The sequence below is a fragment of the Hypanus sabinus genome, chromosome 7 (genome assembly GCF_030144855.1).
Source record: "Hypanus sabinus isolate sHypSab1 chromosome 7, sHypSab1.hap1, whole genome shotgun sequence".
Classification (NCBI taxonomy): domain Eukaryota; kingdom Metazoa; phylum Chordata; class Chondrichthyes; order Myliobatiformes; family Dasyatidae; genus Hypanus; species Hypanus sabinus.
This window is the reverse complement of record NC_082712.1, coordinates 5,824,922-5,842,034: the sequence shown is the minus strand read 5'-3', so window position 1 is coordinate 5,842,034 and position 17,113 is coordinate 5,824,922. Positions and strand designations below refer to the sequence as shown.

Here is a 17,113-nt window from a genome sequence, read left to right as displayed (position 1 = left end):
GGGAGGTGATAGGTGAGACCAGTGAGGGGGAAGGTGTGTGGGTCGGGGAGGGGTGAAGTGAGACAGTGGGAGGTGATAGGTGAGACCAGTGAGGGGGAAGGTGTGTGGGTGGGGGAGTGGGGGATGTAGTGAGACACTGGGAGGTGATAGGTGAGACCAGGTGAGGGGGAAGCTGGGTGGGTGTGGGAGGTGTGAAATGAGACACTGGGAGGTGATAGGTGAGACCAGGTGGGGGGAAGGTGGGTGGGTGGCGGAGGGGTGAAGTGAGACAGTGGGAGTTGATAGTTGAGACCAGGTGAGGGGGAATCTGGGTGGGAGAGGGAGGATGAAGTGAGACAATGGGAGGTGATAGGTGAGACCAGTGAGGGGGAAGATGGGTGGGTGGGGGAGGGGTGAAATGAGACAGTGGGAGGTGATAGGTGAGACCAGGTGAGGGGGAAGGTGTGTGGGTGGGGGAGAGGTGAAGTGAGACAGTGGGAGGTGATAGGTGAGACCAGTGAGGGGGAAGGTGGGTGGGAGGGGGAGGGGTGAAGTGAGACAGTGGGAGGTGATAGGTGAGACCAGTGAGGGGGAAGCTGGGTGGGTGGGGGAGGGGTGAAGTGAGACAGTGCGAGGTGATAGGTGAGACCAGTGAGGGGGAAGGTGTGTGGGTGGGGGAGTGAGGGATGTAGTGAGACACTGGGAGGTGATAGGTGAGACCAGGTGAGGGGGAAGCTGGGTGGGTGTGGGAGGTGTGAAATGAGACACTGGGAGGTGATAGGTGAGACCAGGTGGGGGGGAAGGTGGGAGGGTGGCGGAGGGGTGAAGTGAGACAGTGGGAGTTGATAGTTGAGACCAGGTGAGGGGGAATCTGGGTGGGAGAGGGAGGATGAAGTGAGACAATGGGAGGTGATAGGTGAGACCAGTGAGGGGGAAGGTGGGTGGGTGGGGGAGGGGTGAAATGAGACAGTGGGAGGTGATGGGTGAGACCAGTGAGGGGGAAGGTGGGTGGGTGGGGGAGGGGTGAAGTGAGACAGTGGGAGGTGATAGGTGAGACCAGGTGAGGGGGAAGGTGTGTGGCTGGGGGAGAGGTGAAGTGAGACAGTGGGAGGTGATAGGTGAGTCCAGTGAGGGGGAAGGTGGGTGGGAGGGGGAGGGGTGAAGTGAGACAGTGGGAGGTGATAGGTGAGACCAGTGAGGGGGAAGCTGGGTGGGTGGGGGAGGGGTGAAGTGAGACAGTGCGAGGTGATAGGTGAGACCAGTGAGGGGGAAGGTGGGTGGGAGGGGGAGGGGTGAAGTGAGACAGTGGGAGGTGATAGGTGAGACCAGTGAGGGGGAAGGTGTTTGGGTGGGGGAGAGGTGAAGTGAGAAAGTGGGAGGTGATAGGTGAGACCAGGTGAGGGGGAAGGTGGGTGGGTGGGGGAGGGGGGATGAGCTGAGACAGTGGGAGATGATAGGTGAGACCAGTGAGGGGGAAGGTGGGTGGGGGAGTGAGGGGGGATGAAGTGAGACAGTGGGAGGTGATAGGTGAGACCAGGTGAGGGGGAAGATGGGTGGGTGGGGGAGGGGAATGAAGTGAGACAGTGGGAGGTGATAGGTGAGACCAGTGAGGGGGAAGGTGTGTGGGTGGGGGAGAGGATGAAGTGAGACACTAGGAGGTGATAGGTGAGACCAGTGAGGGGGAAGGTGAGTGGGTGGGGGAGGGGGATGTAGTGAGACAGTGGGAGGTGATAGGTGAGACCAGTGAGGGGGAAGGTGAGTGGGTGGGGGAGGGGGATGAAGTGAGACAGTGGGAGGTGATAGATGAGACCAGTGAGGGGGAAGGTGAGTGGGTGGGGGAGGGGGATGTAGTGAGACAGTGGGAGGTGATAGGTGAGACCAGTGAGGGGGAAGGTGGGTGGGTGGGGGAGGGGTGAAGTGAGACAGTGGGAGGTGATGGGTGAGACCAGTGAGGGGGAAGGTTGGTGGGTGGGGGAGGGGTGAAGTGAGACAGTGGGAGGTGATAGGTGAGACCAGTGAGGGGGAAGGTGTGTGGGTGGTGAAGGGGTGAAGTGAGACAGTGGGAGGTGATGGGTGAGACCAGTGAGGGGGAAGGTTGGTGGGTGGGGGAGGGGTGAAGTGAGACAGTGGGAGGTGATAGGTGAGACCAGTGAGGGGGAAGGTGAGTGGGTGGGGGAGGGGGATGTAGTGAGACAGTGGGAGGTGATAGGTGAGACCAGTGAGGGGGAAGGTGGGTGGGTGGGGGAGGGGTGAAGTGAGACAGTGGGAGGTGATGGGTGAGACCAGTGAGGGGGAAGGTTGGTGGGTGGGGGAGGGGTGAAGTGAGACAGTGGGAGGTGATAGGTGAGACCAGTGAGGGGGAAGGTGTGTGGGTGGTGAAGGGGTGAAGTGAGACAGTGGGAGGTGATAGGTGAGACCAGTGAGGGGGAAGGTGTGTGGGTGGGGGAGAGGGGGATGTAGTGAGACTCTGGGAGGTGATAGGTGAGACCAGGTGAGGGGGAAGCTGGGTGGGTGTGGGAGGTGGTGAAATGAGACACTGGGAGGTGATAGGTGAGACCAGGTGAGGGGGAAGGTGGTTGGGTGGGGAGGGGTGAAGTGAGAGTGGGAGGTGATAGGTGAGACCAGTGAGGGGGAAGGTGTCTGGGTGGGGGAGAGGGGGATGTAGTGAGACAGTGGGAGGTGATAGGTGAGACCAGGTGAGGGGGAAGGTGTGTGGGTGGGGGAGCGGTGAAGTGAGACAGTGGGAGGTGATAGGTGAGACCAGTGAGGGGGAAGGTGTGTGGGTCGGGGAGGGGTGAAGTGAGACAGTGGGAGGTGATAGGTGAGACCAGTGAGGGGGAAGGTGTGTGGGTGGGGGAGTGGGGGATGTAGTGAGACACTGGGAGGTGATAGGTGAGACCAGGTGAGGGGGAAGCTGGGTGGGTGTGGGAGGTGTGAAATGAGACACTGGGAGGTGATAGGTGAGACCAGGTGGGGGGAAGGTGGGTGGGTGGCGGAGGGGTGAAGTGAGACAGTGGGAGTTGATAGTTGAGACCAGGTGAGGGGGAATCTGGGTGGGAGAGGGAGGATGAAGTGAGACAATGGGAGGTGATAGGTGAGACCAGTGAGGGGGAAGATGGGTGGGTGGGGGAGGGGTGAAATGAGACAGTGGGAGGTGATAGGTGAGACCAGGTGAGGGGGAAGGTGTGTGGGTGGGGGAGAGGTGAAGTGAGACAGTGGGAGGTGATAGGTGAGACCAGTGAGGGGGAAGGTGGGTGGGAGGGGGAGGGGTGAAGTGAGACAGTGGGAGGTGATAGGTGAGACCAGTGAGGGGGAAGCTGGGTGGGTGGGGGAGGGGTGAAGTGAGACAGTGCGAGGTGATAGGTGAGACCAGTGAGGGGGAAGGTGTGTGGGTGGGGGAGTGAGGGATGTAATGAGACACTGGGAGGTGATAGGTGAGACCAGGTGAGGGGGAAGCTGGGTGGGTGTGGGAGGTGTGAAATGAGACACTGGGAGGTGATAGGTGAGACCAGGTGGGGGGGAAGGTGGGAGGGTGGCGGAGGGGTGAAGTGAGACAGTGGGAGTTGATAGTTGAGACCAGGTGAGGGGGAATCTGGGTGGGAGAGGGAGGATGAAGTGAGACAATGGGAGGTGATAGGTGAGACCAGTGAGGGGGAAGGTGGGTGGGTGGGGGAGGGGTGAAATGAGACAGTGGGAGGTGATGGGTGAGACCAGTGAGGGGGAAGGTGGGTGGGTGGGGGAGGGGTGAAGTGAGACAGTGGGAGGTGATAGGTGAGACCAGGTGAGGGGGAAGGTGTGTGGGTGGGGGAGAGGTGAAGTGAGACAGTGGGAGGTGATAGGTGAGTCCAGTGAGGGGGAAGGTGGGTGGGAGGGGGAGGGGTGAAGTGAGACAGTGGAGGTGATAGGTGAGACCAGTGAGGGGGAAGCTGGGTGGGTGGGGGAGGGGTGAAGTGAGACAGTGCGAGGTGATAGGTGAGACCAGTGAGGGGGAAGGTGGGTGGGAGGGGGAGGGGTGAAGTGAGACAGTGGGAGGTGATAGGTGAGACCAGTGAGGGGGAAGGTGTTTGGGTGGGGGAGAGGTGAAGTGAGAAAGTGGGAGGTGATAGGTGAGACCAGGTGAGGGGGAAGGTGGGTGGGTGGGGGAGGGGGGATGAGCTGAGACAGTGGGAGATGATAGGTGAGACCAGTGAGGGGGAAGGTGGGTGGGGGAGTGAGGGGGGATGAAGTGAGACAGTGGGAGGTGATAGGTGAGACCAGGTGAGGGGGAAGATGGGTGGGTGGGGGAGGGGAATGAAGTGAGACAGTGGGAGGTGATAGGTGAGACCAGTGAGGGGGAAGGTGTGTGGGTGGGGGAGAGGATGAAGTGAGACACTAGGAGGTGATAGGTGAGACCAGTGAGGGGGAAGGTGAGTGGGTGGGGGAGGGGGATGTAGTGAGACAGTGGGAGGTGATAGGTGAGACCAGTGAGGGGGAAGGTGAGTGGGTGGGGGAGGGGGATGAAGTGAGACAGTGGGAGGTGATAGATGAGACCAGTGAGGGGGAAGGTGAGTGGGTGGGGGAGGGGGATGTAGTGAGACAGTGGGAGGTGATAGGTGAGACCAGTGAGGGGGAAGGTGGGTGGGTGGGGGAGGGGTGAAGTGAGACAGTGGGAGGTGATGGGTGAGACCAGTGAGGGGGAAGGTTGGTGGGTGGGGGAGGGGTGAAGTGAGACAGTGGGAGGTGATAGGTGAGACCAGTGAGGGGGAAGGTGTGTGGGTGGTGAAGGGGTGAAGTGAGACAGTGGGAGGTGATAGGTGAGACCAGTGAGGGGGAAGGTGTGTGGGTGGGGGAGAGGGGGATGTAGTGAGACTCTGGGAGGTGATAGGTGAGACCAGGTGAGGGGGAAGCTGGGTGGGTGTGGGAGGTGTGAAATGAGACACTGGGAGGTGATAGGTGAGACCAGGTGAGGGGGAAGGTGGTTGGGTGGGGAGGGGTGAAGTGAGAGTGGGAGGTGATAGGTGAGACCAGTGAGGGGGAAGGTGTCTGGGTGGGGGAGAGGGGGATGTAGTGAGACAGTGGGAGGTGATAGGTGAGACCAGGTGAGGGGGAAGGTGTGTGGGTGGGGGAGCGGTGAAGTGAGACAGTGGGAGGTGATAGGTGAGACCAGTGAGGGGGAAGGTGTGTGGGTCGGGGAGGGGTGAAGTGAGACAGTGGGAGGTGATAGGTGAGACCAGTGAGGGGGAAGGTGTGTGGGTGGGGGAGTGGGGGATGTAGTGAGACACTGGGAGGTGATAGGTGAGACCAGGTGAGGGGGAAGCTGGGTGGGTGTGGGAGGTGTGAAATGAGACACTGGGAGGTGATAGGTGAGACCAGGTGGGGGGGAAGGTGGGTGGGTGGCGGAGGGGTGAAGTGAGACAGTGGGAGTTGATAGTTGAGACCAGGTGAGGGGGAATCTGGGTGGGAGAGGGAGGATGAAGTGAGACAATGGGAGGTGATAGGTGAGACCAGTGAGGGGGAAGATGGGTGGGTGGGGGAGGGGTGAAATGAGACAGTGGGAGGTGATAGGTGAGACCAGGTGAGGGGGAAGGTGTGTGGGTGGGGGAGAGGTGAAGTGAGACAGTGGGAGGTGATAGGTGAGACCAGTGAGGGGGAAGGTGGGTGGGAGGGGGAGGGGTGAAGTGAGACAGTGGGAGGTGATAGGTGAGACCAGTGAGGGGGAAGCTGGGTGGGTGGGGGAGGGGTGAAGTGAGACAGTGCGAGGTGATAGGTGAGACCAGTGAGGGGGAAGGTGGGTGGGAGGGGGAGGGGTGAAGTGAGACAGTGGGAGGTGATAGGTGAGACCAGTGAGGGGGAAGGTGTTTGGGTGGGGGAGAGGTGAAGTGAGAAAGTGGGAGGTGATAGGTGAGACCAGGTGAGGGGGAAGGTGGGTGGGTGGGGGAGGGGGGATGAGCTGAGACAGTGGGAGATGATAGGTGAGACCAGTGAGGGGGAAGGTGGGTGGGAGGGAGGATGAAGTGAGACAGTGGGAGGTGATAGGTGAGACCAGTGAGGGGGAAGGTGGGTGGGTGGGGGAGGGTTGAAGTGAGACAGTGGGAGGTGATAGGTGAGACCAGTGAGGGGGAAGGTGGGTGGGTGGGGGAGGGGTGAAGTGAGACAGTGGGAGGTGATAGGTGAGACCAGTGAGGGGGAAGGTGGGTGGGTGGGGAGGGGTGAAGTGAGACAGTGGGAGGTGATAGTTGAGACCAGTGAGGGGGAAGGTGGGTGGGTGGGGAGGGGTGAAGTGAGACAGTGGGAGGTGATGGGTGAGACCAGTGAGGGGGAAGGTGGGTGGGGGAGTGAGGGGGGATGAAGTGAGACAGTGGGAGGTGATAGGTGAGATCTGTGAGGGGGAAGATGTGTGGGTGGGGGAGAGGGGATGTAGTGAGACAGTGGGAGGTGATAGATGAGACCAGGTGAGGGGGAAGGTGGGTGGGCGGGGGAGGGGTTAAGTGAGACAGTGGGAGGTGATAGGTGAGACCAGTGAGGGGGAAGGTGGGTGGGCAGGGGAGGGGTTAAGTGAGACAGTGGGAGGTGATAGGTGAGACCAGTGAGGGGGAAGATGTATGGGTGGGGGAGAGGGGGATGTAGTGAGACAGTGGGAGGTGATAGATGAGACCAGGTGAGGGGGAAGGTGGGTGGGCGGGGGAGGGGTTAAGTGAGACAGTGGGAGGTGATAGGTGAGACCAGTGAGGGGGAAGGTGGGTGGGAGGGGGAGGGGTGAAGTGAGACAGTGGGAGGTGATAGGTGAGACCAGTGAGGGGGAAGGTGGGTGGGGGAGTGAGGGGGGATGAAGTGAGACACTGGGAGGTGATAGGTGAGACCAGTGAGGGGGAAGATGTGTGGGTGGGGGAGAGGGGGATGTAGTGAGACAGTGGGAGGTGCTAGATGAGACCAGGTGAGGGGGAAGGTGGGTGGGCGGGGGAGGGGTTAAGTGAGACAGTGGGAGGTGATAGGTGAGACCAGTGAGGGGGAAGGTGGGTGGGTGGGGGAGGGGAATGAAGTGAGACAGTGGGAGGTGATAGGTGAGACCAGGTGAGTGGGAAGGTGGGTGGGCGGGGGAGGGGTTAAGTGAGACAGTGGGAGGTGATAGGTGAGACCAGTGAGGGGGAAGGTGGGTGGGTGGGGGAGGGGTGAAGTGAGACAGTGGGAGGTGATAGGTGAGACCAGGTGAGGGGGAAGGTGGGTGGGTGGGGGAGAGGATGAAGTGAGACACTGGGAGGTGATAGATGAGACCAGTGAGGGGGAAGGTGAGTGGGTGGGGGAGGGGGATGTAGTGAGACAGTGGGAGGTGATAGATGAGACCAGGTGAGGGGGAAGGTGTGTGGGTGGGGGAGTGGTGAAGTGAGACAGTGGGAGGTGATAGGTGAGACCAGTGAGGGGGAAGGTGTGTGGGTTGGGGAGGGGTGAAGTGAGACAGTGGGAGGTGATAGGTGAGACCAGTGAGGGGGAAGGTGTGTGGGTGGGAGAGGGAGGATGAAGTGAGACAGTGGGAGGTGATAGGTGAGACCAGTGAGGGGGAAAGTGCGTGGGTCGGGGAGGGGTGAAGTGAGACAGTGGGAGGTGATAGGTGAGACCAGTGAGGGGGAAGGTCGGTGGGTGGGGGAGGGGTGAAGTGAGACAGTGGGAGGTGATAGGTGAGACCAGGTGAGGGGGAAGGTTGGTGGGTGGGGGAGGGGTGAAGTGAGACAGTGGGAGGTGATGGGTGAGACCAGTGAGGGGGAAGGTGGGTGGGTGGCGGAGGGGGATGTAGTGAGACAGTGGGAGGTGATAGGTGAGACCAGTGAGGGGGAAGGTGTGTGGGTGGGGGAGAGGTGAAGTGAGACAGTGGGAGGTGATAGGTGAGACCAGTGAGGGGGAAGGTGGGTGGGTGGGGGAGGGGTGAAGTGAGGCAGTGGGAGTTGATAGTTGAGACCAGGTGAGGGGGAATCTGGGTGGGGGAGAGGTGAAGTGAGACAGTGGGAGGTGATAGGTGAGACCAGTGAGGGGGAAGGTGTGTGGGTGGGGGAGGGGTGAAGTGAGACAGTGGGAGGTGATAGGTGAGACCAGGTGAGGGGGAAGTTGGGTGGGTGGGGGAGGGGTCAAGTGAGACAGTGGGAGGTGATAGGTGAGACCGGGTGAGGGGGAAGGTGGGTGGGTGGGGGAGGGGTGAAGTGAGACAGTGGGAGGTGATAGGTGAGACCAGTGAGGGGGAAGGTGGGTGGGTGGGGGAGGGGTGAAGTGAGACAGTGGGAGGTGATAGGTGAGACCAGGTGAGGGGGAAGGTGTGTGGGTGGGGGAGAGGTGAAGTGAGACAGTGGGAGGTGATAGGTGAGACCAGTGAGGGGGAAGGTGGGTGGGAGGGGGAGGGGTGAAGTGAGACAGTGGGAGGTGATAGGTGAGACCAGTGAGGGGGAAGGTGTTTGGGTGGGGGAGAGGTGAAGTGAGAAAGTGGGAGGTGATAGGTGAGACCAGGTGAGGGGGAAGGTGGGTGGGTGGGGGAGGGGGGATGAGCTGAGACAGTGGGAGGTGATAGGTGAGACCAGTGAGGGGGAAGGTGTTTGGGTGGGGGAGAGGTGAAGTGAGACAGTGGGAGGTGATAGGTGAGACCAGGTGAGGGGGAAGGTGGGTGGGTGGGGGAGGGGTGAAGTGAGACAGTGCGAGGTGATAGGTGAGACCAGTGAGGGGGAAGGTGGGTGGGTGGGGAGGGGTGAAGTGAGACAGTGGGAGGTGATAGGTGAGACCAGTGAGGGGGAAGGTGGGTGGGTGGGGAGGGGTGAAGTGAGACAGTGGGAGGTGATGGGTGAGACCAGTGAGGGGGAAGGTGGGTGGGGGAGTGAGGGGGGATGAAGTGAGACAGTGGGAGGTGATAGGTGAGATCTGTGAGGGGGAAGATGTGTGGGTGGGGGAGAGGGGATGTAGTGAGACAGTGGGAGGTGATAGATGAGACCAGGTGAGGGGGAAGGTGGGTGGGCGGGGGAGGGGTTAAGTGAGACAGTGGGAGGTGATAGGTGAGACCAGTGAGGGGGAAGGTGGGTGGGCAGGGGAGGGGTTAAGTGAGACAGTGGGAGGTGATAGGTGAGACCAGTGAGGGGGAAGATGTGTGGGTGGGGGAGAGGGGGATGTAGTGAGACAGTGGGAGGTGATAGATGAGACCAGGTGAGGGGGAAGGTGGGTGGGCGGGGGAGGGGTTAAGTGAGACAGTGGGAGGTGATAGGTGAGACCAGTGAGGGGGAAGGTGGGTGGGGGAGTGAGGGGGGATGAAGTGAGACACTGGGAGGTGATAGGTGAGACCAGTGAGGGGGAAGATGTGTGGGTGGGAGAGAGGGGGATGTAGTGAGACAGTGGGAGGTGATAGATGAGACCAGGTGAGGGGGAAGGTGGGTGGGCGGGGGAGGGGTTAAGTGAGACAGTGGGAGGTGATAGGTGAGACCAGTGAGGGGGAAGGTAGGTGGGTGGGGGAGGGGAATGAAGTGAGACAGTGGGAGGTTATAGGTGAGACCAGGTGAGGGGGAAGGTGGGTGGGCGGGGGAGGGGTTAAGTGAGACAGTGGGAGGTGATAGGTGAGACCAGTGAGGGGGAAGGTGGGTGGGTGGGGGAGGGGTGAAGTGAGACAGTGGGAGGTGATAGGTGAGACCAGGTGAGGGGGAAGGTGGGTGGGTGGGGGAGAGGATGAAGTGAGACACTGGGAGGTGATAGATGAGACCAGTGAGGGGGAAGGTGAGTGGGTGGGGGAGGGGGATGTAGTGAGACAGTGGGAGGTGATAGATGAGACCAGGTGAGGGGGAAGGTGTGTGGGTGGGGGAGGGGTGAAGTGAGACAGTGGGAGGTGATAGGTGAGACCAGTGAGGGGGAAGGTGTGTGGGTTGGGGAGGGGTGAAGTGAGACAGTGGGAGGTGATAGGTGAGACCAGTGAGGGGGAAGGTGTGTGGGTGGGAGAGGGAGGATGAAGTGAGACAGTGGGAGGTGATAGGTGAGACCAGTGAGGGGGAAGGTGCGTGGGTCGGGGAGGGGTGAAGTGAGACAGTGGGAGGTGATAGGTGAGACCAGTGAGGGGGAAGGTCGGTGGGTGGGGGAGGGGTGAAGTGAGACAGTGGGAGGTGATAGGTGAGACCAGGTGAGGGGGAAGGTTGGTGGGTGGGGGAGGGGTGAAGTGAGACAGTGGGAGGTGATAGGTGAGACCAGTGAGGGGAAGGTGGGTGGGTGGCGGAGGGGGATGTAGTGAGACAGTGGGAGGTGATAGGTGAGACCAGTGAGGGGGAAGGTGTGTGGGTGGGGGAGAGGTGAAGTGAGACAGTGGGAGGTGATAGGTGAGACCAGTGAGGGGGAAGGTGGGTGGGTGGGGGAGGGGTGAAGTGAGGCAGTGGGAGTTGATAGTTGAGACCAGGTGAGGGGGAATCTGGGTGGGAGAGGGAGGATGAAGTGCGACAATGGGAGGTGATAGGTGAGACCAGTGAGGGGGAAGGTGGGTGGGTGGGGGAGGGGTGAAATGAGACAGTGGGAGGTGATAGGTGAGACCAGTGAGGGGGAAGGTGTGTGGGTGGGAGAGGGAGGATGAAGTGAGACACTGGGAGGTGATGGGTGAGACCAGGTGAGGGGGAAGGTGTGTGGGTGGGGGAGAGGTGAAGTGAGACAGTGGGAGGTGATAGGTGAGACCAGTGAGGGGGAAGGTGTGTGGGGTGGGGGAGGGGTGAAGTGAGACAGTGGGAGGTGATAGGTGAGACCAGGTGAGGGGGAAGTTGGGTGGGTGGGGGAGGGGTCAAGTGAGACAGTGGGAGGTGATAGGTGAGACCGGGTGAGGGGGAAGGTGGGTGGGTGGGGGAGGGGTGAAGTGAGACAGTGGGAGGTGATAGGTGAGACCAGTGAGGGGAAGGTGGGTGCGTGGGGGAGGGGTGAAGTGAGACAGTGGGAGGTGATAGGTGAGACCAGTGAGGGGGAAGATGTGTGGGTGGGGGAGAGCGGGATGTAGTGAGACAGTGGGAGGTGATAGATGAGACCAGGTGAGGGGGAAGGTGGGTGGGCGGGGAGGGGTTAAGTGAGACAGTGGGAGGTGATATGTGAGACCAGTGAGGGGAAGGTGGGTGGGAGTGAGGGGGGATGAAGTGAGACAGTGGGAGGTGATAGGTGAGACCAGGTGAGGGGGAAGATGGGTGGGTGGGGGAGGGGAATGAAGTGAGACAGTGGGAGGTGATAGGTGAGACCAGTGAGGGGGAAGGTGGGTGGGTGGGGGAGGGGTGGTGAGACAGTGGGAAGTGATAGGTGAGACCAGTGAGGGGGAAGGTGGGAGGGTGGGTGAGGGGTGAAGTGAGACAGTGGGAGGTGATAGATGAGACCAGTGAGGGGGAAGGTGGGAGGGTGGGTGAGGGGTGAAGTGAGACAGTGGGAGGTGATAGATGAGACCAGTGAGGGGGAAGGTGTGTGGGTGGGGGAGGGGTGAAGTGAGACACTGGGAGGTGATAGGTGAGACCAGTGAGGGGGAAGGTGGGTGGGTGGGGGAGGGGTGAAGTGAGACAGTGGGAGGTGATGGGTGAGACCAGTGAGGGGGAAGGTGGGAGGGTGGGTGAGGGGTGAAGTGAGACAGTGGGAGGTGATAGATGAGACCAGTGAGGGGGAAGGTGTGTGGGTGGGGGAGGGGTGAAGTGAGACACTGGGAGGTGATAGGTGAGACCAGTGAGGGGGAAGGTGGGTGGGTGGGGGAGGGGTGAAGTGAGACAGTGGGAGGTGATGGGTGAGACCAGTGAGGGGGAAGGTGGGTGGGTGGGAAGGCTTGGAATTACTGAGGCAGTGTCAATGGAGTAAGAAAGACAGGTTAAAGTTTCAAGACAATGATTCATCCTCACACGTTCATCGAAACATACGGTGAAATGTTTCATTTTGTGTCTGCGCTTTGGGCACCAACAACTCACTAATCCTAACCTGTATATCTGTAGTTTAGAAACCTATTGCACCGGAAAAAATCCACACGGTCACAGGGAGAACATACTGAGAACATGAGTAATGAATTCCTTGAACGTGAGACTGTAGGCTGTAGAATCTTTTTGGTGTTGAGGTGAGTGAAGTTATCCACACTGGTTCAGGAGCCAGGGGTAAATACTGTTCCTGAACCCAGTGGTGTGGGACCTGAGGCTCCCCTACCTTCTGCCTCATAGTAAGAGCAGAACTGGGCTATACCCACCACTTTCTGTAGACTTTTTTATTCCTGGGCATTGGTGCTTCCATACCCGGCCAAGCAGGTTCCCTCTAAACCTCTTCCCCCTTACTCTAAATCCAGTCCACTAGTTCCATCCATTTTATTTAGAGGTACATCTCTAACTGGCCATTGCACTCCAATGTGTTTGCATCACCCAATTACACCCATGTGATCAATTAAACTATTAACCCGTACTATCATTGGAATGTGGGAGGAAACTGGAGCACTTGGAGGAAACCCACATGGGTCACAGGGGGGACATACAAGTTCCTTATAGACAGCGGCAAAATTGAGCCTGAGTCAATAGCATCATGCTGTGCTACCGTGTCACCCATATCCAAAGCTCAAAGTTCACAGTTCATTTATTATCAAAGTATGTATACTGCATACAACTTCGAGATGTGTCTCCTTGCTGGCAGCCACAACATAAAGGAACCCATTAGAAGAGAAGACCTACAAATGCACAGTGTGCAAAACAACTCGTGCAAACAATGAAAACGAAGCAAATAAAATTCAGAACTGAAGTACACAAAAGTGAGCTCACAGCCATGAGGCTAGTTCATCGCTGCAGGCAATCCAGGAGCCCATTAGATTCAGTTCAGCACAGAGACGAGTAAACCTTGCCAAGCAGCAAGCTGAATGCTGGCCCAATGGTTGCCTCCAACCCAGTGCTTAATCAGTCTAAATCAGCTTGTTCTTCGCTCTTGGACCCGGGCCCTACCATTTCAATACATTCTGCTTCGATTTGACCTGTACCCAACTTTCCAATCTGGCCTGACGATTAAATTGATCAAACATCAGCACATTCCTCACTCCCGAGCCCGGGCTCTACCACCTCAACTCTGCCTATCCACATCTGATACGTGGAAGAATTTCCTGCAGCTTACCCTACTTGTACCCTCAAACATGTCCCTCCTTAATCTCTTCCACTTCTTCATCTTCATTCTCCGAGGATGATCATCCATCAAGCTAACCTTTTCTATCACATTTTTCTTCGATAAGGCTAATCTACCACTACATACCTGTTTGGTCCATCACTCTTTGTTTGATCTCCTGCGCCGGTTAAGTGCCAACGTGCACATTGTTATCTTCAGATGTTCAACCTGCTGAGTTCCTCCAGCAGATTGTTTTGTTATACAATATATGATAAATTCTTCAGAAAGGGCACATGCTTGCCAATATCCATATAGATAAAAAGTTTCATAACACTTTAAAGAAGTTTGTATCAGTGAGAATCTACAGGATCTTTCTGTTTAGTCTCAGCTCTCTTATCAAAGATTGAAAGGCCCAGTTAGAGTGGACGTGGAGAGGATGTTTCCTGTAGTGGGTGAGGCTAGGACCAGAGGGCACAGCCTCAGAACACAAGGACATTTCTTTAGAACAGAGATGAGGAAGGATTTATTTAGCCATAGGATGGCAAATCTCTGGAATTCATTGCAATGGACAGACATGGAGGGCAAGTCATTGGGTACATTTAAAGCAGGGGTTGATAGGTGTTTGATTAGTCATAATTTCAAAGGTTATGGGGAGAAAGCAGGAGAATGGAATTGGGAGGGGTATTAAATCAGCCATGATGGAATGGTGGGCCAAATAAAATCAGAATCAGGTTTAATATCACTGACATATGTTGTGAAATTTGTTGTTTTGTTTAACTGTTGAATGGCCTAATTAAAAGTTAAAAGTACATTTATCATCAAAGTATGTATACAGTTTTTAACCTTGAGATTTTAACCTCACAGACTGCCACAAAACTAAACATCATAGAACCCATTTAAAGAAATTCCTACACAACCAAGACCATCAGATGTGTTCCTATTCTGCTCCTATGGCCCATGGTCTTGGGCTCTAACCCCACTGATTCCTGTCACACTACTAGATGCTAGAGCACATGATTTTCTTACAAGAATAATTTACTGTTACTTTGTGAAGCACTTTGTAATTTCCTGATTACACAAAGAGAAAGCTTTTGTTTTATAATCTGCACCTCAGATGACATCGGACACTATTGTGAATCCCGATAAGTGCACTGGTTCAGCTCACTGACGACACTTCCAGCTGATGGTCGACAGGTTGTCGAAGGTTTCGTTGAAGCACAATGCTTTATTTCTTTCAGCAGAGGAGATCTGCACCCTGGTGATAGCAGAAACCTTTGTGGAAGATGCCGGGAGGTTCACCTGCACAGTCACCAACCCCTTTGGCTCTGCGTCGTGCAATGCTCATCTCACGGTCTGCCCAGGTAGGTGCCAGCGGTGAAACAAAGGAGTAGGCAGTTGGGCAGAGGAAGACATCTTCCTCAATTGAATGGATTACCAGACTGATCTCTTTGAAATATCATTCATGCCAGAAGATAATTATTCTAATTTTTTTTAGTTACAGGGATGTTGATTGATTTTTTTTAGAGATACAGCATGGAGTAGGCCCTTCTGGCTCTTTGACAAACAATCTCCGACAAACCCAACAAACTCTAATCGGGGTTCCCAACCTGGCACCTACGGATACCTCAGTTAATGGTACGAGTCCACAGAATATAAAAAGTTGGGAACCCCTGCCCTAGCCTAATCACAGGACAACTTACAGTGATCAATTAACCTACCCAGTACATCTTTGGAGTATGGGAGGAAATCAGAGCATTCTACTGGAGGACGTATAGAGACTTTTTACAGAACGGTACTGGAACTGAACTCTGAACTCTGCAACACCCCAAGCTACTGTGGTGACCATTTCCAGTGAGAGTATTACCCTCTAGCTTATGCCTTCCACTTATTAGCAGACAACCACTGGGTTCCAGAGAACAGACTTGTCTGTAGTAGCATGGGATACCTTTGGCACACTAGGCACCATAGCATGTGCTAAGACTTTTGCACAGAACTGAACGTTGACAAAGAGCCTAGTAACAGTGTCAAGACAGCAACCTCTCCCCCAGTGTCAGCAAAACAAAAGGGCTGATCATTGACTTTAGGAAGTGTGGTGGAGTACACAACACTGCCTACATCAACAGTGTTGATGTGGAGATGATTGAGAGCTTCAGGCTCCTAGGTGTAAATATCACCAACAATTTGTCCTGGTCCAGCCACGTGGATGCTATGGCCAAAAATGTACACCAACATGTCTCCTTCTTCAGAAGGTTGATGACCCTCATCAATTTTTACAGTTGAACCATAGAAAGCATCAACTCTGCTCCAAACCATAACAAACTGTAGTGAGTTGTGGACACAGCCCATTTCATCACTGAGGACTGGAACATAGAATAGTACAGTAACATAAAAGCAAGGATGCAATGCTGAGGCTCTATAAGGCATTGGTCAGACCACATTTGGAATATTGTGAGCAATTTTGGGATCCTTAGCTAAGAAAAGATATATTGGCATTAGGGAGGGTCCTGAGAACGATCCTGGGAATGAAAGGGATAATGTTTGAGGAGTGTTTGATGGCTCTGGACCTGTGCTTGCTAGAGTTTAGAAGAATGAAGGGGGATCTAATTAAAAGCTATCAGATATTGAAAGATCTAAGTAGAGTGGACATGGAGAGGGTGATTCCTATGGTGAGGTAGTATAGGACCAGAGGGAATGACCTCAGAATAGAGCAGGAGTTCTCAATCCCTTATATGCAATGGACCAATACTATTAAGCAAGGGATCATTGGATCCCAGTTTGGAAACCCCTGGAACTGAGGGATGCCCTTTAGAACAGAGATAAGGACAAATTCCTTAAGCCAGAGAGTGATGAATCTGTCAGATTCATTGGAACAGATGACTGGAGGCCAAACCTTTGGTTGTATTTAGAGCAGAGGTCAATAGGTTCTTGATTAGTAAGATTATGGGAAGAAAACAGGAAGAAGAGTGGAGAGGAATAATAAATCAGCCATGAAGGAATGGCAGAGCAGACTTGGGCTGAATGGGCTAATTCTGCTCCTATACCTTATGGTATTATGGTCTTATCTTGGAAACCAGCCTCTCTTTTATTGTCCCCGTCTGCACTTCCCGCTGCCTCGGGAAAGAAGCCAACGTAATCAAGTACTGTCCCACCCTAGTCATTCTCTCATCTCCCCCCTCAAGAAACAAAAGCTTGAGAGCACATATTGCCAGACTCAATTACCAATACTTAGAAGCAATTTTCAGGGGCCAATTAATCTACCATGGAAACATTGCTGGCTCTTGCAAAGTTACTCAGCTCCAGTTTGGAAGGATCAAAAAGCCCATGAAGCCAGGATCAGAAACAGGTTTATGTTGTGAAATTTGTTGTGTTATGGCAGCAGAATAGTGCAATACATAAAATATACTACAAATTGTATAAATGTACACTGAGTGGCCACTTTATTAGGTAAAACTGTACACCTGCTCGTTAATGCAAATATCTAAGCAGCCAATCATCTAGCAGCATTTCAATGCATAAAAGCATGGTCAAGAGGTTCAGTTGTTGTTCAGATCAAACATCAGAATGGGGAAGAAATGTGATCTAAGTGACTTTGACTGTGGAATGATTGTTGGTGCCACATAGGGGGGTATCTCAGAAACTGCTGATCCTGCTGCATTTTCACACACAGCAGACTCTATAGAGTTTACAGAGAATGGTGCAAGAGAAAAAAAAAACATGCAGTGAGCAGCAGCTCCGTGGGTGAAAATGCATTACTAATGAGAGAGGTCAGTGGAGAATGGGCAGACTGGTTCAAGCTGACAGGAACTTAAATAACCATATTACAACAGTGATGTGCAGAAGAGTATCTCTGAACACACAGTGAGTTGACCTTGAAGTGTATGGGGGTTGAGAGCAGAATATACAGGAGGTACCTAATAAAGTGGGCGCTGGTTGTATATGATAGATAGATAGATACTTTATTCATCCCCACGGGGAAATTCAACATTTTTCCAGTGTCCCATACACTTATTGTAGCAAAACTAATTGCATACAGTATTTAACTCAGTATAAATATGATATGCATCTAGAATCACCC

General features: G+C 55.1%; 1 protein-coding gene across 3 annotated transcripts in view; it reads left to right on the top strand.

Annotated features, from left to right (window-relative positions):
- The window catches only part of palld (palladin, cytoskeletal associated protein), a 343,659-nt gene that overhangs the window by 111,501 nt on the left and 215,045 nt on the right, over window positions 1–17,113 (top strand). For 2 of the 3 annotated variants that reach the window (XM_059974109.1, XM_059974110.1), the window contains exon 8: window positions 14,277–14,399. In XM_059974109.1, the coding sequence (XP_059830092.1) occupies window positions 14,277–14,399 (123 nt within the window). The remainder of the gene's footprint in view (window positions 1–14,276; window positions 14,400–17,113) is intronic. The other variant, XM_059974111.1, reaches the window with a different exon arrangement.